This window comes from Myotis davidii, unplaced genomic scaffold (assembly GCF_000327345.1).
Source record: "Myotis davidii unplaced genomic scaffold, ASM32734v1 scaffold189, whole genome shotgun sequence".
NCBI classification, from domain to species: Eukaryota; Metazoa; Chordata; class Mammalia; order Chiroptera; family Vespertilionidae; genus Myotis; species Myotis davidii.
This window is the reverse complement of record NW_006383017.1, coordinates 4,024,084-4,036,591: the sequence shown is the minus strand read 5'-3', so window position 1 is coordinate 4,036,591 and position 12,508 is coordinate 4,024,084. Positions and strand designations below refer to the sequence as shown.

The 12,508-nt window shown below is 41.3% G+C and overlaps 1 protein-coding gene across 1 annotated transcript in view; it reads left to right on the top strand.

Moving 5' to 3' along the window:
* Positions 1-12,508, top strand: part of CADPS (Ca2+ dependent secretion activator) — a 346,095-nt gene that overhangs the window by 202,391 nt on the left and 131,196 nt on the right. The window contains exon 11 of the mRNA XM_006779138.2: positions 10,487-10,623. Coding sequence (XP_006779201.1) covers positions 10,487-10,623 — 137 coding nt within the window. The remainder of the gene's footprint in view (positions 1-10,486; positions 10,624-12,508) is intronic.

Genomic DNA, 12,508 nt, shown 5'->3' with positions numbered 1-12,508 from the left:
GGGACACAGGAGCTTGATGTATGTCACGCACCCGTTCACGTAGGAACTTTTATTAGAGAGCATGGAAGGTAGGCTTCGAGATGAGTGAGGTCAGATAACTCATGCCTCTGGGATTTCTGAGGACCTGGCTGGTGAAGCCACCTTCTTCTCTATTAAAATGCCTCCTCAATCGCTGCCCAAGAATGGGGGTTCTCCAAAGAGTGTGAGGCCCAACCACACCCACCAGGTTCTGTAAGAACAAGGCCACCACTCCCACCCATGCACAGGTGCTGCGGGAGGCATTTTTCACACAAAAATGTGAATGGCCCCTATTGATCTGTGCAGCGCCCAATCTACACAGCAGTACACCACCACCCTGTAATGAGTGACAGTACACCACCACCCTGTAATGAGTGACAATCCTTATCCAGAGCTTAGCCAACAGTGTTGAACCTAGGAACCCCATAGTTCCTTTACTACCCCAAAAACAGAGCCTCAGTACTACTCCAGATTCAATCTATTCACTGGTTCAGGCACTTCACTACTCCAGGGTACCAGCCAGTGAGGCATCTGCTCCCATGACTTAGAAGCACAGAGGTAACAGGTCAGGATTCAACCGACCCCACTCCGCACCTGATCACCTGCAGTTACGAGTATATGAAACCCATGAGAAAGATCAAAAAAGGAACCAGGGATTTTACATTCTGTGGTGCCATGAGTGGTTATACATATACCCCCCAAATGGCTAGGGGTCATAATTTTATTAGACTTACATCACAGTTACTTCACAGCTGCATTTTATATGTTAAACCATTACTATCAAAGAGATCAGTCAAACCTAAGGGCAACCGACTCATCCAGATTTGCCCACGACTTCCCCGGTTTTAGCACTAAATCCTGTGTCCCCAGGCCTGTGTCCTCAGTCCTGGGCAAGCTGGTGCAGACTGGTCACCTGGTCCTACAAAGCCAGCTTAGAGGGAAAGGAACAACAATCCCAGTACAGGGACAGGTGGGAAATGTTGATCCTCCACTTACCTTCCCAGTCTTGACACCTATTTGCTTTGTGTCTCATCGCACACTTTAAGTCAATCACAGATTCTCTAACAAAAAGAGTCAAACAATCAAGTATTGCATTTTAAAAAGGTTTCCTTGACTTCTGAAAGGTAAGGGTCATTGTTAAATACTTTGTTCTGTACACACCTCGTCAAATCCTGTCTCTGAAAATATGCCCAAAGTATTCACCATTCCTGCAAGTAAATAATTCTTAAGAATGACTTTCAATGAGTAAACCTTGCAATTACTTTATCAGTGTTTACATGGCAAAGGGAAGCTGCAGATAAATGAGAGAGGACTTTTGGGGTAGAAAAAAATAAACACTCCCGTCCTGTCACGTCTGTTCAAGGGAAACTCGAGAATGGAACATTTTACAGATTGGGAAACTTGGGAGTAATTGTGAGTTTATTTGGGTCTTTCTAAATTCAGTTTAACGAACTTCTGGGTGCAGTTTTTAGTTTTTGCCATTTCAAAAGCTCGATTTCAGAATGAAAAGACACGTCTAAGAAAGAGTGGAGTGGAGTATTTATATTCAACTGTAAATACCAGAAAAAATAGATCCTGCTATTCATTAGTTTGTATGACTCTACAATGATTTTGGGAGGGTTCCACCAAACCTTAACTTTTTTGTTCTTTTGTGGTTTTTTGATGTGTGCTGTTGTTGATTTAATCCCCCACCCCTTTTCGGTTAAAACTTGAGAAAAATTAAGTCAGTGCCTAGTTAAGCAACTTTTTTAAACAACTAATTGCAATTTTCCAATTTTAAGGCCAGTAGTGCTTACCTTGGAAACTATGTCCAAATCCGTATTTGAGTGTTGCCACAATTTACTATGTCAGTGGCCTCTTATGGAGTCACCTGATCCCCGTGTTAGAGGAATGGAGAAAATCAGACCTCAGAGTGGGAGGGGGTGGTATTTTAAGCTTTGTATTTGGTCAATTGATTGATATATCACTTGCAATGAGTCTCATTTTAATGTCTGTTTCTCAATTAATAACTGTTTATCACATCATAGATCCCCAAAGTTCAGTGTTTTTGAGAATTGTTCTATTTTTGCTTCCACCTGAACAGCCTTCCACAGTTAGAGGGGTCTTGGTTACTGTTGGTTTGGGGGGGAGGGGTTAATTTTGGTTTTTGTTTTGTTTTGTTTCATTTAAGTTTTCTTGTTCAATCTTTGCTCAAACCCAAGAACTTTAGCTGCTAGGTTAGAACTCCTGTCTGCTTTCCTGAGCCTTGTTGCTAGTCTTTATGTTATTCTGGTTTGTTCCTTCTTACCCTGCTAACTTCTAGCTGGACTGAAGGGTAAGTGTTCCCCTATAGCTAGCACAGCTCAGATAATCAGACTAGATTATCTGACACCTGCAATGTGCTTCCTCCCTCTCCCTTATATCTTTCTCCTGTCTAGACTTTGTAGTAAAAGTTTTCATGTTACTTTCCTGACCTCAGGTTTGAAATGTAAGCTTCATACTAAAACTAGGATGCATGTGACGTGTGCATAATTGCCTCCTCTCCTTGGCTTTCATATTGGCATCAAATGATCCTCCGAGTAAAGCCAACGATGAACATTTCATTTTTTTCATTCCAAGAATATTAACATCACAACAAAATGGCACCTAATGCCTTTGTTTCATGGAATTCACAGCCACCTGACTGCTTAATGCCTGAAAACAGATCATCCTGCTCTCTGACACTGTGTTGCTGCTTTTGTTTTTTCCTTTCCCATCCCAAAGACCGGAATGGTCAGTGTCCCAATGGTGTGGTAACCACAGATGCTTTAACAACTAGAAAGGTGGGGTAGGAAACTGAACAACACTTTAAGAAGTTGCAGAATACCATTAATAAAGTAAATGTCTTAATTGAACACTAAAGAATGAATTCTACCTGGCTTGAGGGTGTGCTCTAAGTAAGACCCAATGGAGGGTTCATTTTGAAAGAAGAGCAGTACTGCATGGGACTACCACACACGCAAACAGGAAACTAAAGACTCGATTGTGTCCATGTCGCTTGTTCACAATCTCACAGTGCCAGGGAGGGCTTTGACTTCTGGTCTCAAATGTCTCTCTGCTACTCCCCCAAGAACAATGACAACGGTAACTTCTTCAACATCACTTGTATTTGTATTAATTTTTTAAAAAATACTCCTGAAAGAGCAAAGCCTTAATTCTTTTTGTTTATTGAATTTGCTTTCTTTTCCCCCTTATTTTTTTCTTTTATTTTGCATAAATGTACCCCTGGCTAGCAGACAGATTTTTTAACACTCCAAGCAGATAAATAATGTAATTTTATTTCCTTTGAATGTGTGATGAGGCATTTTTAAGAGCTTACCATAGAATGTGAACTTAGTGGGAATTTAGGATTTTGCTTTATTTTTTTTAAAGATCGAAAGAAAGGATGGATGAATAGATGACTGAATGGATTTTGTTCTGCGTAAATTTACATGTATTTGCACAATAACGCATTGCTATCCTAGTAGATTTTCCGATACTCATTTGCCTTAATTCCTTTCTACGGTTTTCTCTTGAGAGTTTTGCTATATATTCTTGTATTGTCAACTTGCAGTTGCTACATTGCAGGAGTGTGATATCAAAGAATTAATTCAATATTAACTTAATTTGCATGACCCCAAACCACACTGTAAATCAGTTTCCTTCTCATTGTAAAAGAAAATGAACTTTTAAAGGAATAAATCTCCACAATCAGGCCCCAAATTTTCCAAATACCATGATATGACCTAAATAGACCACCTTAAATGAAGCTTCATTTCTTTACTAACTACTTCAGGCACATTTAACATATTAATTCAGTCAACTAGAGAAAACTTGTTTTTGCTCATGTTGTAGGGAATATAAAAACATCAAGTACTCTGCGAATTAATTGAAGATGTAATAACTACAGCAGGGAAAGTTAAATATAATTTATTTATTTTGAAATCATTAACAAAATCTGTTATGATTTTTATTCAAAGCAGCTGTCTTAAAAAGAGTTATAAAAATTAACATTGAAATACACATCACATGTTTATCCCCTTGTGTGTACTGTGTATTGCCATAATAGAATTTTAAAAAACTTTATTGGTGAAAGTATTACAGATGTTCCCTTTGGATCCCCCAGTGCCCTTCTCTACCTTACTCCCACCCCCTCCCCAGGCCTTGACCACACTATTGTCTGTGTCCATGGGTTATTATGCATATATGCCATCATAGTTTTTAATTCAAAGTTTCTGCAAAATTCATTTCTGCAAAATTCTTCATAGTTCTGAAGAAGCCATCCTCTCTTGGCCATGCCGTTAGCTTTAGTCGGAGGGACGATGAAGGGATTAGGTTGATTCTCAAGGGCAGCGGGCATGGGAGGACCAATCTTTTGTTTGCTGCTCAGAGCTCAGGAGGGGCACAGCAACATTCCCTGGTTATTTGATCATGCCAAGAAAAACTCTTCTAGAAAATTCTGTGAACAGCCAGCTGCCATTAATCATTGTCACTTCTTTATTTCATGTCTTCTGATGAGGTTGACTACTGTCATTGTTCGTTATTGTCCAAACCATACATTCACTCTTGTACTGTCAAGCAGATATGACAAGTACACATTTTCCATATAAGAAAGACACAAAGTCACCTTTTAATTTGCAGTTTGGATTCACAGCGACTTTAGTTACATTAGCTATTCTCTTGCCTCTAGCATCCATCCGGAGTCACAACAGCCATAACTGTGCTCTGAATTTCAGAGATAAAACAGCTACCTCCAGCTCTTTGTAAAAGGGATTCATTAAAGAAGGGAGCCTCTCTCAGACAGCTTATTAATACAATCATAATTATTCTCAACAGCAGAATTTCTTTCTCTCCAGCCCACAAAAAGTCCCAAAATGTAATATTACAAAATAGAGAGATTGAACTTTTGTCTTCATTCTTTTAGCTGTTAGAAAAATAGGAAAATCTCAATAGAATGAAAAACTGAAAGCTCTATTATTCCCCCCAAGAAAATTACATTTGTTTGGTAGAACTTATCTAAAAATTGTTATATCTGAAACAAAATCACATTGTGCTTGTTATTAAGATAAGAAATCATGAAAAATATCATATATATATATATATTTTTCCCATTGTGAGGGGGGAGGGGAAAGAATATCAAACATGACATGGTTGAGAATATCAAACATCATGATCAATTACAGAACACTATAAATGGTAGGGTGGCCGATCAGGAACATCACTTGAATTTAATCAATAGACTAAATGAGAGTAGAGAACCTATATAATTGTAGCATTTTAGGAACGGATATTTTTCCAACATTGCTTACATGCCAAACCAAAATTGCTTCTTAGCAAACCTTTGGTTAGTTTCCACTTGGAAGAGCTCCTTCCATAAGTCTCTGTGTCCATCAGCCTGCACTTGTGCCGTTGAGACCATTGATAGTGCGCTAAGTTTCCGAGTGCAGTGAGGTGCCAGCACCAGCTTTACCCACCTAAGTGTAGCCTGAAGTCAGCCCCCGATGCCCACGCCGTAAAGGACCTCACACTCCTGATGCAGTTACCCACCCAGAAGAGAAGCAAGTAGCATTGTCTGAAAGGTGTGTTGGATTATGCCCGAGCTGCAGGTCCTATACAATTGCATAGCCCATTGCAGTACATTTGGAGCCCTTGCCAACAGAGCACAACTTAGGAGCTGCCCAACCAGGGCTGGTCAAGGTAAAGGGCAAAGATTAAAGTCAATCTGTAAAATGCAGTAGTCAATCGTTGATTTCTAAATGATGATGATGATGAATAGTAAAAATAGGAAGAGCATTGGTATGCATCTCCCTCAAGCAAGGGGCAATACAAACATCATTGGAGTTTTAAGCAGCCACTTGACTCTCCTAGTTCTCTAATTTGCTCACCCTACTGTTAAAATTCACTTTCATTTTGTTGACACCTGCCAAACATTGGCAAAGGAAGGGATCCCAAGATGTCCCGAATTCAAGAATTAACTTTCTTATACTTTGGCTCTGGGTTATTTCCCCCTTGTAATGTCAACATTGGAGTTTTCATTTTTTAAAAATCAACCAAATCCAATTGTTTGTAGAGGGGGAAACGGAGTTGCAAGGAGCATTTAATTTTTAATGTTTGGCACCGTAGGAGAACAGTCTGGGACAGTGCAAGAATGACTATATGGTGTTGCTTGGGAAGCACCCACAAGTTCTTTGAAACAGAATTTGGAACAGCTGGACCACTGCAGTGTTTTATTTTAAAATAGACAACATATGTAATGCATATGGTCCTAGACATGTATGGAGACACAGGCAGACAGTCTGAACGGTAGCCAAAGACACCTGCACCTACAATTCTGTTTCCTTCTATGAGATTTTTTCCCCTAAGAGCACATGTTCCCACTTTGGGATTTGCAAGATGCCATCTGAATCCCCATGTGTGTGACTCCTTATTCAAGTCAGTGGGAAGTTTCCTGGGGTGGAAGTGTCAGAATCAGTCCATTAGTGAACACCTCCGAAGGGCCCAGCTCCTCCGAGAGCTGGCAGGGGAAATTACAGATCAGAAACTTACCCCCGAGGAACTTATTACCCACCAAGGGAATCCACAGAGAAACTGGAACATACCCCAGCGAAAACACAAAGACAGGACCTAGGACAGTGGTTCTCAACCTTCCTAATGCCGCGACCCTTTAATACAGCTCCTCATGTTGTGGTGACCCCCAATTTCATTGATACAAATTGAACATAATTAAAGCATAGTGATTAATCACAAAAACAGTATGTAATTATATATGTGTTTTCCGATGGTCTTAGGCGACCCCTGTGAAAGAGTTGTTCGACCCCCAGGTTGAGAACCGCTGACCTAGGAGTTGGCTATCCAGGGGCCAGGAGGAGCATAACGCGGAGCGATTGGAAAGGACTCCCAGCTTCAGAGCAACACAACAGTTTAAGAAGCAGCCTGTGACTAACAGGAGCTTTAAGTTTGGAGACAACCCTCAGTCCCTAAGCACATTAAAAAGATGGCTTTGGGAGCACGAGGACGCCTGTGCATTCACTCACAGGGCAGTGGACTGAGCACTGACCCTGTGCCAGCCCCCAGGTGCTTCCCTGCCCCTTCTCATCCAGCCTCTCCACAGCCCCTGCGGGGAGACTCAAACACTAAGCTCAGCGCACAGGTGAGGAAAATGCCACTCAGAACTACGAAACTGCCTGCCTCGCGTCACGCTCAGAAAGGCAGAGCTGGCCTCAAAGTCAGTCTGGGAGCCCCTAAGCCCACCCACTTAGCCACCTGCTATTTTAGCTTCAATAAACTTGTTCCCGTTGAATTTAGTGTGTCAACATTCCAAGAATTCAAGAAACAGAAAATACTTGTTGAAAGAGTGCACTTATTTATTTTAATGAAATAAACTCATTATATTAATATGCATGTGCCAGGTACTAGTCTAGGTTCTGGGAATATAGTGAGAGCAACCCCAAAAATAAAAATTAAAAATTAAAAATCCCTGCTCGAAAGGGAAGTAAAAATCAGATCCCTTCCACTGACATCTTAAAACAGTATTGCGGGCCTCCACTCCTCTTTCTCTTTTCTGAATAAAACAAGCTCAATGAAACTCTCAAAGATTCTACGGGAGCCAGCCACCCTTTTAAGTGCTCTTGAGTTGTTGGAACCGTTATTAAGATAAGGAGCCTGATTCTGAGTAAATGACGATTTTGTGTAAGCAAAACCCAGGGGCTGCTCCTTTTGCTTGCTAGAAATTGCCATCCCATTCGGTTCCATCCCACACATATAGAAGGTGTGCAAGGGATCGTAAGGTGGCCAAACGACCGTGACAGCAGAAAGGGAACTGAAAGTTCAGATCGTTTTGCACAGGAAGCGAAGGATCAGAGATCGCTCAGCCAGCAGCCCGCGGCTATTTGGTAACAGAGCTTAAACTGGAATCCAGACCTCCACACCCATCCCAGGCTCATCCTACAGGAGGGCCCAGAGAGAGAAAAGGAAGGAAGATGGGGGAGGAATCTGTATGTGGACAGGGTTACTTTCTAAAGAGAAAACCGGCTGAAGCCTGTTTTCCGGTGAGCCGGTGTTGAGACAGAAAGCCACGATTGTTTGTCAGATGTGCTCTGGGCCTAGAGTTGGCAGGTGAAGGCGCGTTGTGGTGGGTGGGGAGGCGGCGCGGGGATCTGCACCCAGGTCTTTGCGAAGGAGCCAAGCGGCCTTTTCAGATCCGTTTCCTGAGCGGGCAGCAGGCAAAATAGTTCTTCGCGAAGTTTTCAAGAGATTAAACCCAAAAAGAAAGTCAGCGATGTGAGACACGTGTCATGTTTTTACCAGCTACAAAAGAGCCCCCTTCTCTCGGAGCTAAATGACCGGGGGCACCATCATCATTGAAGAGCAATAAGGTAGCTGGCCCAACTGGCAGAGAAAGGGCCAGGCCGATGTATCAGCTTGCAGCCCCCTTCTGAGAAATCCCAGAGTAGGAAGCTGTGCTACCTAAGAAATGCCTCGTCTGCCTGTTCCAATGGGGAGGCAGGGCAGGGGGTGCCACCGGATGAGCAATCCATGCACCCCCGTTGGTCTCTCCTGAATTAAAGTGGCCGATAGGATGAGGCTGAGCGATGCAGAGATACCCCTGGATGGCAGGAGTGCCATTGGGGGGGTGGGGGTGGGGAGAGGGACCTGAAGTCGGAGCAGCTTTAACACTTGTCTTGGGCCAGAGGAGGCACCTCCCCACCCGCAACCCCACACACACACAGATGCACGCACACGCTGGAAGCAGCCAGCTTTTGTCCCCAGCACCAACTTCTTGGCCACCTCTCTTGCCAACCACCCCGAGTCAAGGGAGAAAGTAGCTTGGAGGCCAAACAAGCAAACAAAAGAATCCTAAACACAGCACCTAACCTCACATTGAAAGCACTTCCTTGAATACCAATCTGACAATGAACACAGCAACGAGGATTCTTTCAGATCCTCTAATATAATTTCTGCACATGTGATATTCCCTCTAAAAGCCTGTGTTTCAGCCTCCGAACAGAGCGATTTGGCTATTAAAATACTCCTTCTTCACGTGCCTTCTGGAAACGTCGCTTCTGGGCGTCTCGGGCATAAACAGCACACGCTGCTCAAACACTGACCACTTGCTGCTTCTGTGAAAAATGACTGCGGATTTGAAAATTCTAACAATAAGGAGGCATAAATATAACATTCCATGCATACATTGCTTAGATCCACAAAATCTATAATGTGAGGAGAAATCATCACTTTACATAAATCGTCATCTTAAATCATCATCTTAAAGTCACACTGTTACCATAACCCAAGTTTGCAGCCATTCCCCAAGCATGGAAGGGGGACAAAGCTGCCTGGAATGAAGGCCACATATGAAAATATTACCCAAACACCCTCTCAAGTCAAACATCGATTTTCCCTGTGTCCTGACAGCGTTCGTGGTCCCTGGCAGGCCCCCGCACTCCAGTAGAACAGCGCAGGCAGGGAATGAATCAACTCTTGCTTGATTTGAAACAAGATTCTTTTTCTCCACAGTCTGCATATCAGGAGAGTGAACACATGTGAGGTGGAGTGAGCTGACTCCTTTAATGTCTCGGACCTTCATTCCTACCTCGTCAGGATCTGCTTGGATTCTCTGAGTTCTTTTGCCGATTGAGTGTAGAGTATTTTTGTTACACATATTGAGATTAATTAGTTAGCCCCTAGGAGGTTTTGCCTACAGCCTTCACCCTGTAAGGAAAAGTGTGAATACATGGAGATTACTAAATCACAATAAATGGCAGATCATAGCCCTTGTGGAGTACATTGGTTTGTCTCTCCCATAAGCTTTGCTAGCTGAGCACACACACGCAAAGGCAATGTCCCCGGCTACCCCAAACTAAGTCCCCTTTAACTTATTCTCCAGGTTTCAATGAAAATCTTTTGTTATTATTATTATTTTTTTTTAATTTTGGAGGGTGGGGACCCAAACCTTTTGTGAAACCAAATTGGCAGTGTGGCCCTGGAAGGGGTGGACACAAATATTGTCACTTTGCTGAAAATCAGCTTAACCCTTTTCCAGATAATCCCAATAATTGTAGAGAAATTGCTCTAGACATAACCACTGGAATGGCAGAATCTATTAAAAACCTACAGAGCTAAATAGGCTTTTAGAAGCAAAGATCCGATCTGCTTTCAGTGTTCGGTGAAAAGCAGGTGAAGTAACGGTCGTGTGCTTAGTCTTTAAAGAACCGCATAAAGGCACTGGAGTTGTGATCATTTGATAAACATATTGATGCCAATATATTCTTGCCTAAATGCAATAAACTCACCAGTAAGTGATGCAAGTTGACAATGGGAAGGTAAAAGGAATATCTGGGGGGGGTGTTGGTGGGAGGCGATGGGAAACAGCGTTCGTAATGCCTAGTGAATTCCTGTGTGTTTGAAATGTCAAAGAAAATGTGATGTGTTTCTCTAAATTGTGTCTCTCTCCACATGTGTAAATGAACAGACGCAGATAGAGCTCAAAAGCATGGCATGGATGAATTTATCTCGTCCAACCCCTGTAACTTTGACCACGCTTCCCTCTTTGAGATGGTGCAACGCCTTACTTTGGACCACAGACTTAATGATTCCTATTCTTGCCTGGCAAGTATATTCTTTGGTCTACAGCAATTTAAACACGATGACTTTTTTTAAATGAAGTATTTCTTTACCTTGCTGTTAGGAGCTCTTTTCTCCAGTTCAGAGTCCCTTTAACGATTATCAGTGTGTCCTTGATTTCCTGGGTGGAGGTAGTTTTCCTTCCCAAAGAAAGAAGTCGGCAGGAATTTGTCAGTAGAGACGATCCAACTCCCCAGCCTCCCTATCTGAGCTTCCCCCTTTTCAGCTGCTACATGAGAAACGTTCCCAAGAGGGTAATCGAGTTTGGCATCTGCTGGTGGAGAACTTGTAAAACCCGACTCCGTTTCTAGACTTGAAGATCCGCCTCCCTCCCCATCCCAGAGTAGACCCTGTGCTCCTGTCTCTGAAAGGGATGTGTCCTTTCCATTTATTTTTGAAAGATTAAAGTGCTTTGTAAACACACACCACTTGATTTCGCATAAGCTCAACTGGTTTGGGTTTGCTTGGGTGGGTGGCTTCTTTCTCTTAGTGGTATTTAGAGCATTTCCCCCTTTGGGGGAAGTTTTTATGACGCGTTAGGCGTTTGGAAGTCCAGCTCCCAGCAAGGGAGCACGTCTCTTGCAATCCTGTTTTAAGCCCAGAGTTAAATCGGTTACATTCAAGAGACTGTTATTATGTCGTTACTGGATTCCCGAAGAGACATTTGTGGCTTTCTACTATCAAAGTTGGAAGCCTAAAAAGGACCCAATTTCTTTTCTTCTGCAAACCATACATTACTTCATTGTTAAAAGGTAAATGTTATGAACCCCACTTTTTAAATGGGAAAGGTGAGGGAAATGATGAAATGACTTTACACAGAGGAAAAGCCTCTTCCCTGCTCCTAGGGTTAATATATCTGCAGATTATGAATGTGATACACTTCAGTAATTAACATGATATACTTACCATGTCATTATATTAGCATACATATGATGAAAATATTTTCCTTTTTAAGTGGCATAGCTGTATCCTAAATCTATTCCAACTAATTTTTATTTTAAATTCTTTCTTTTTTTTTCTGTACCTGAGGCCAAAATATTAAAAAGAGTAGATTTTAAAAAAGTGTTAAAAAGCAAAGCAGTATTATGTGGAATAATTTATTAATCTGCATCTCATAAAAGATGCATTGATTATCTCAGGTTTGGAATCACTTTATCAGGAGAATCTGAACTTTGCCAAATTGGAAAGAAAAATATCATTTTGACTTAAAAAAAATAAAAAGGAAAAAAAAAAAGCTTACCTTGCATTGCAGGGCAATTTTTCTCAAATGTATTTCCAACGATTATGTGATTTTTAGCATAATTATAAATTGCATACATGAAACTTGTAAGAATATGCCTCTGAATTTTACTCATTATCTTCACATATAATTTCTTTTCTCTTGAAAAAAATTTTTGAGGTGCATTATTTTCAGGACCTTTTTTTACATCATTTTTTAAAACCAATTTTATCTTTCACTGAGAAATTTATCATCAAGGAGACTTGATTTTCTAAAAAATAAAATAAATAAACCAGAAATAAAATTTTGATTTTGAAACTGTGTTCTATTAGTCATATATAAACGTGCAAATATGCTCCCAAATCCAGAATTAATTATAATAGCATAAAATTGTTTTCTTCCCCATTTGCATACCTATATCTATTAATCATCATCCCAAAGTTTCAGAAAATAACAGCAATTAAAAAGCCCTATCTCCTGCCTCTCTATTCCATTTTCTCATTATTACAATCTTTTTATTTCAGTTAGTTTTGGAGACCGACCAGCAGGGATACATAAATTTTTCTGTGTCTTCGACTGAGTTCCTAATTGATATTTCTTCAACTCTTTTCAAAGCAGCTATTTTGGCATCTACAAAAGACGTGGTGTCAT